Source organism: Bidens hawaiensis, unplaced genomic scaffold (assembly GCF_021521415.1).
Source record: "Bidens hawaiensis isolate Kalapana, Puna unplaced genomic scaffold, B.hawaiensis_p1.1 tig00029865_1, whole genome shotgun sequence".
Taxonomy (NCBI): Eukaryota; Viridiplantae; Streptophyta; class Magnoliopsida; order Asterales; family Asteraceae; genus Bidens; species Bidens hawaiensis.
This window is the reverse complement of record NW_027494949.1, coordinates 187,422-195,227: the sequence shown is the minus strand read 5'-3', so window position 1 is coordinate 195,227 and position 7,806 is coordinate 187,422. Positions and strand designations below refer to the sequence as shown.

At 38.8% G+C, this 7,806-nt stretch overlaps 1 protein-coding gene across 1 annotated transcript; it reads right to left on the bottom strand.

Moving 5' to 3' along the window:
- Positions 1–6,072: 6,072 nt before the first annotated feature.
- LOC143579509 (putative B3 domain-containing protein At2g27410) lies at positions 6,073–6,825 on the bottom strand. The gene has a single exon (XM_077062798.1). It carries the CDS (start codon positions 6,823–6,825, stop codon positions 6,073–6,075), a length of 753 nt encoding a protein of 250 aa, XP_076918913.1.
- Positions 6,826–7,806: the final 981 nt, after the last annotated feature.

Sequence of the window (7,806 nt, the reverse complement as noted above, 5' to 3'; positions counted from 1 at the left end):
CAGTATTTGCTCCGATCAGCATTGTGACGATGTCGGATTATTGGAGCCTTTGGCCATGGGAGCTCCTCAGTGGCGAATATCTCGGTGACGCTTTTGGTGAGTGGCGTCCGTCTGTTCTGGTTCGACTGTACGTTATCCCTTCCGCCTAACCGATGTTGCAAGCCGGATGAGGTGTCAAATTTTACCCTTGACTGCCAAATGCCTAGCTTCCGCTTTTTGTTTAGTCGGGCGGTAAGGACGTTGTCTTCTCTTGTTTTCTGGGTGTAGAGGTTTGTGCTCTGGGGGAGATCTCTACCCAGTTGCTTCTCCGTTTCCGCAAAGCGTTTAGCTGCTGTCATGATGGCATCCCATGTGGATGGCATGCCATCCTTACCCGTTAAGGTGCGGATGAGCTCTGGGTCGTTCGCGCCCTGGATAAAAGCAGCGCGAACAAGATCTTCGCTAATATTACCCAGACTTAGCTTTTTTGAGTTGAAGCGAGTGATGAAGTCTGGCAAAGATTCATCTTTCTCTCGAATGCATTTGAGGATTGTCCATTGCTCTTCGGTATACTTTCTTTGTTGGCTGAAGTGTTGGCTAAACTTCTGCTGGAAGTCTTCCCAATCGTATATGTGGTGGACCGGTAGACGATCGAACCACGCTCTAGCTGCCCCAACAAGCGTCATTTGGAACATGTAACACCACGTAGGTTCCGTCCAACTACTGACGGTTGCCCCTGCTATGAACCTGTTCAAATGATCGTCTGGATCAGATATACCATCGTAAGTGCCGATGTTGGACTTCTGTTTGGCACTTTTCGGGACGATTGCTTCCGCAATGTCCCTTGCAAATTTGGACGTTCCCGCCTTTGCAGCAGTTGGTGTAAATGTTTTGGAGAAGTCACGTGGGTTTCCGCCCGCGTTTTTTGGTTTGAAGGTTTCTCCAAAACGCCTTCTCGGTTGGGAGTCCGTTTCCTTACGCTTCCCTTTCGCCCTATGACGAGGGTTTGCGTCACTATCGGATTCCTCCGAATCATCGTCAAAGTACTCTACGAATTCATCAGCCTGTTGGAGTAAACGTAAGCGTTCATCCAACTCAGCTTGGAATTCTTTTTTAGGTGCTTCTGCCCACGCTTTAACTTCATAGAGTGTTTGGCGGGGGAGCCTCGTTCGTTGTTTCTCTAACTGGGTATCGGTGAATCCCAGTGAGCGATTATTTACTGCACTTGCCCCAGCTTGGGTAACTGGGGTAGTGTTCGTAAAATTTACTGCACTTGCCCCGGCTTGGGTAACCGGGGTAGTGTTCGTAAAAACTGTGTAGTCGCCGGTATTCCCACCAGTAGCTGGGGTTGTGGTTACCGGAGTTTCTTTAACCATCTTTCCAGATGTTCGAAAAAACTGAAAAGAAATGAAGTTCTAGCTTTTATGCACGGATGGCGCCAATAAAGAAACACTAATTGACCCCGGGCAGATTACGGATAATCTGGGGGTTAAATAGATGTTTCCCACGAGGGGTTAGGTCCGGCAAAGATGGTTCTTCTGATAACCTGCAAAACAGACACCGTGAGCTCGTCACTGAGAAGGGGGGGTACCTCCTTGTGACCACCCTCCGGCGTGAGAATCAGACTAGATTGCTCTTGAATATAAGTGTATATTAAGAGATTGCTAGAGCAGATATCAGGTATAAGATATAAGATACAAGATAAGATAAGATGATCATACCATTTGGGGTATTTATAGCCGAAGGTAGGTTTCCAAGAAGGTATAGCCGGCTGAATAGTATTCCTGTTCTACCAACTGTGGCCTACGCACGTGCCATGCTGGTAGTTGGTGGGTAGGCAGCGGCTGACAGTGACCAGGCCTGCTGTGTACTATTCCTTTTCCACCAACTGCAGGCTATGCACGTGGTATGACAGGAGTTGGTGAGTAGGCAGCGGCTAATAGTGACATACAGTACGAGAGCATGCTGCTCGCCATACTGTTGTCAATGAGCTGTCGTATCTCTGGTCAGATCTTTTGCCCAACCTCGTCAGGTACAGTACAAAAGATCCTCCAGTATCGTACGGACTGGCTCATTTGGGTGGGAGTATTCCCCCTCCCGCCTTTGTGCGGGATTGTTCCCGGCTTTGCTCATTCCTTCTTCAGGTGACTACTGAATTATTTGAGAGCTAAGTGCCTTGTGCGTGTAGCCTTGCTGCGCGGGTGGCCTTCCCTGATGGCTTGTATCCGCAGCTGCGGGAACAGGCGGAGTACTTCACCATTGGGAGGCATTTCCTGCGGGAACAGCTTGCGTACTGAGCGTAAGGACGTCACGTCTCTGAGCATGGTGGGTCCTGCGGATCCAGTTGGTTTCCGCGCAGACGTCTCTCTTCAAGGTGAGTCCTGCGGGTCCAACTGGGCTCTGCTGGGACCTACCTCTTCAGTTAGCCCTCTTAATTTTAGTGTCAACTAGGATTTTACCCGGCGTGTTGCGCCGGGCAAATAGGTAAAATGTGGGTGGCGGTACTAAAACTAAAACAAAAGGCAGTGACTTTACGCGAAATTGAACGGTTTCCTTCTCGTTCGTTAAAGTACCAGAACAAAAATAAAAAAGAACATTGGCATCCAGTCACGTTTGTTATGATACTGTAACTAAAACAAAAACAACAAATGGCATCAAAACCTCAGCATTGTCAGTCCCGGATGTTGATGTAGTGAGTTTACACGAATTCAGACTGTTTCCGTTACGTATACAAAAACTGACGTTAAGTCGGTTCTCGTTACGCTCGTTATGCTACCAATAGCAAAAAAATCAAAATTGTATGAACAAGTTTGGTGCCGCCACTTGACTAGCGGCACCAAACTTCTCTTTTATATTATATAATAATGTGGTTACGTAACCATCAATTTCACTTTCTTTTTTATCTTCCATTATATCCAACAAACGCTATGTATAAAATGAATTGTACATTTGTATGGTTCTACCTCTTTTCAACATAAAATTGGTGATTTTATGTAAACATTGTTACATTGATTAAATAATAAACGTTAAGTTTTCATACACCTACAAATATGACTGATTAAACATGTTATACTTGTATTGATATATATGTATTATAGGACACAATTCAATATTTTGTCTACACTACACGACTAAAAGTCATATATGTGTGTGATCATTCGTTTTGTTTATCACGATTTTGTAAATTTATGGGGCAATGAAAAACTCAAACTCCAATATTTCGTTTATGCTTCATTTAAGACCTTTTGGTGAAATCCAAGGTAACATAACATGCATTTCAAGTTTCAACTATTTATTTTCAAACATAACGGATGGTCGGACCGTCCTTGGTTTTAGGTGGAACCCAAGAAGCCTCGTTTTGTGAACACTAATGGCTCTACAAAACACACACAATATTTCCTAGTTTGTTATTTTAATATCTTCAATCCATTCTAATAAAAGCTTATCACTTTTGCCACTTGTCAATATAATAGCCCTCCTCACCTTTTTTTCAACCAATATTCATATATGGTTCTTATCTTTTAAGTCATTCAATATATGACATTAAACTTATAGGTTTATTCCAACTAAATCAATTACTACAAATAATAAGTATTCTCCGTATGGATTGACAAGAGACGATTAGTGAATTTTGATGTGTTAATTAAAATGTTTATTATGGTTTATATTCAAAATAATAAATAATAAACATTCGATTCATAATATGTGGAATGAGAACAATCGACTTAGACTAAATTCTGATAACGTCAGCGGCTAAGACTTAGCCTTTAATACCTAAAAATACATATGATTATAAAATTAAAAGTTTTCGGGTTGACCCAAAACCTAGATTCGGACCCAAGAACCAACCCGAATTACTTCGGTTCAGGTTCGGGTTAGTATTTTTTTGGGTTCAAGTTTCTCGGGTCAGGTTAGTTTGGGTTCAGATACGGGCTTTCTTGGGTTGGGTTTCATGTTACGGGTAAAAGTGGCAGCCCTACTTTCAACGATTATATATAAGAATCACTACATTCATTTTATGCAACTTTAAATCTTCTAATATTCTTTTAACTCGGAATAATCAATATTATTTGAACATGGTTTTAATGTTAGTATGTATTTTTCATTTTCCTGGCAATTACATTCATATGAAATAAACAAATCATTTTGTTATATTTAAATTTTCGGTTTTTGTGTTGCTTGATTATAAAATTTTTAATTGTAAAATATAAAGTCAATTAAAAATTTGTCATACATAGAATATTAATGACAACAAATTTATCATGATAAATCAATTTCAAATTGTAAAGATTTTAAGGATAATTATATCATCAAAGTTAGGTATATGGTTTTTGAGATAATCATGTATTTTGGATAAACATGAGGAAATGTTCTCAAATGACATTAAAACTGATTAAAAGCTATGATATTTTATGTGTATGAATATTTTTTTTATAGTATCATGGATATATATTATCATTTATCTAGAGTTAGTATGTACTTGGAAAACCTTTTTTTTGTCACAATGACAACTATATATAGCTATATCAAAAGTTATAAACAGGCCTATATGTTACTTTATTAAGAGTTATAAGCATACATGAATTAAAAAAATTGATTTTTGATAAACAATGTATACCAGCTAACACAAATGTAGTGTAAAAGGAAGCTTTTACCTATTTGTAATATATTTGTGTAATCTTAGTTATGTAATTTTAATTTAATTGTAATTGTATTAAATGATCAATTTGTTGACTGTATTTCACTTAATAGTCAAAGTTTAAACTTTTCAACAATTACCCGTGTAATACACATGCCTCAAACTAGTATATATATATATATATTGAAACTGTACATAACACCCGATTGAGTCTTTCTAAGATACGATGTCAACCGTTCATATAGATTTTAACATTCAAAGTTTAATACAGCCAGAAACACTATCAATAAGGAAACCTGTCACTAATGGCAAACCCCATTAAGTCAGTTTCAAACTTGAGATTTGGTTGGAGGTAATGGAATTGAGAAGAAATGGCATGAGAGAAGGAATGGAAATGACAAAATAATGAAATGGATCATTACTATTCATTTGTTTTGTTTGATTAACTTATGGGAATGAAACAATTATTAGTTTATGTTGTTTGGAGAGCCATAAAAACGTATGAATGAAATGAACCAAAGTAAAAAAAAATTGCAATGATGACAATGGAGGTGGTGGCACCAGCGGCTACAATTGTGGTGGTGGTGATGCTCGCAGCGCTGGTGGTCAGGTGGTGAAGGCAATGATAGTGGTGGCAGCGACAGTGGTGCCTGTCAGGTGGTGGTGGTCAGGGGGTGTTGGTGATGGCAGTGACAATGGTTGCGGTGGCTACAACGATCATGGTGATGGTAGTGGTGGTGGGGACGGTGGTAGTGGTGGCAGCGGTGGCGGTTGTCAGGTAGTTGTGGTGGCGAAGGTGACGTCGGCGATGGTGTTGGTTGTCAGGTGATGTTGTCAAGAAAATATGGTGAAAGATTAATGGAATAAAGGGGGGGGAGGAATGATTTTGATGGAATGTGATTTCTTGTGTAATTATTGATTCCATTTCAATAAACAACCAAACATCGCTTTTTTTAATCCCTCACAATGAGTCATTACATTCCTTCCGTTATTTCAGTATACCAAACGCTACTTTCACTTCCTTATCTATTTCAATTTATCGTTCATTCCATTGTTTCATACCAAACAGACCCTAAGTGTTGTCCAAACCAACATACAGGTCCAACGTGAATTACATCATGTGTGGGCCTTAACTCAACCCAGTTGGTACTTAGAGTTTAGCCCAATTGGTAGTTAGAATTCAGCCAAATTAACCCATGGACTATTGAGACACCATTACAATTTTCAACTTAACTTGATCCGGCTCAATTACACTTGGTATAATATATTCACCCAACTACCTTAGCAATTAGTTAGGCCCAAACTATACTAATCCTCTCTAACATTAATATCAAAGTGTAACATTAACCATTAATAAAGCCTAGTTGATATATCAGTAAACATTAAATGAACTAATGATTAACATGATCTAAACATCCAAAATAAACCAAAATAATAATCAAGATGATGCATCTTCAAGAATCCGAATCTAAGGTTTCAACTTCCGGTTCCTCCACACACACAACCGCAAAACACAACCGTTGATCCGCTCCACGAAACGCCCAAACTTGAATCTTCGAAGTTATCTTCAAACGCAACTTATTCTTCGACCGAAACCTATACCAATTCGTCGTCAACACATAATTCTCAGTACTCGACATACGCCACTTCCTTAACTTCATTGTATTCTCATACATCTCCAACGTCGGCCCCAAAACCCGAACCTCAATCTCACCTTCACTTCTATCAAGAACCCGTTTCTCACCTTCCGTCAAGAACTTATCGCTCTCGAGTTGAATAATCGGCATATTCAACCTGTTCAACACTTTCTTCGTATCCGACTTGAACAATATCTTTTGAATCACGAGTGTTAACTCGTTTCCCTTTAACACATTCGGCACAAACTCCTTTAACCCCTCGGTTACATCATTAACCACCACGGGCGTACGAACAACTTGTTTTGTTACTTTCCTCTTTTTCTTTTTCTTTCCACCAATATCCTCACACGCGGACGTTGACAGCTTTCTGTTATTAGTTGTCAACGTCCGCGGTCCAGGAGCCTCGTGCATGCTTGTTTCAATGCCTAGCTCCTTGTCACGAAAATATATCAACATTGTATTAGCCAACTCTTCGATTTTCATGAGATAATCGGTGTTTTCGATCGTTGGTTTTCGTTTGCATGTTCTTGCGGGTGCATATTCAATCATCATAATATTATTATCAGCCATGATCGAATATTATGAATATGAATAGAGGAAGAAATAGGAGTTTGAGTTATAATAAGTTTGTGAGTTTGTGATGAATGATGGTGTATTTAATTATTTATAAGGTGTTCATATAATAATATGCATGAAGTTAAACGAAATATATGGAATGTAATTATTATTAATTAATGAGAATAATTATAAAATCTTAAGTTTGAGATATGATATACGAAATTTTAGGGTGAAGATATTTTGTTTCCATAGTTACCAAGTATTCCTCAAAGTACAACCTTTGTTGCATAGAATACTACTCTTTATAACGTAATGGACTAAAGGAGTCTTATTAAAAGATTATATGATGATTTAAAGTTCTAAACAACATATGTTAGGTTTTAATTCTAAAACGTTGAATATGAAAGTTGTATATGCATAAATGTTTATTGGTGTGAATAACTATCTTCTAACTTATTGATGACGGGGGTAGCCCAAAAAAATAATAAAATGGCTGTAACACATTCCCGCTAAAAGGGTTAAAAGGTTAAAAGCTTCAATTCCCGTCCAAACTTATGTAAATAAGTATCCACGTGCTACAGTACGATGCCACATCACTGTTCACATCCTTGTTACCTCTGACCAAAGGACATACTCAGACAAAAGTATTATTATTTTAGTTGGACCAGCGGTCCAAACATTCCCGCCCATAAAGGTCAACTCTCTATGCAAACAAGAGGCCAACTAGTTTAGTTAACTGGACTAAAAGGCTTACATCTCCTTCATATAAATAGATGACTTAGCGTTAAACATACACACACCAGATTGGGGCAGATAACACCATCTCCCTTATCTTCCCTTCTTCTTTGAGAAATATGCTCTTAGCTTATTTCTTTCTTACTTTAATGTCTTCATAGCTTCACCAAGAACATCATTCCAAAACCGATTCCAAACATCACGGTTCTTGATCATCGGTGAACTATAACAACAAACAACTAACTAGTGAACCTCCTT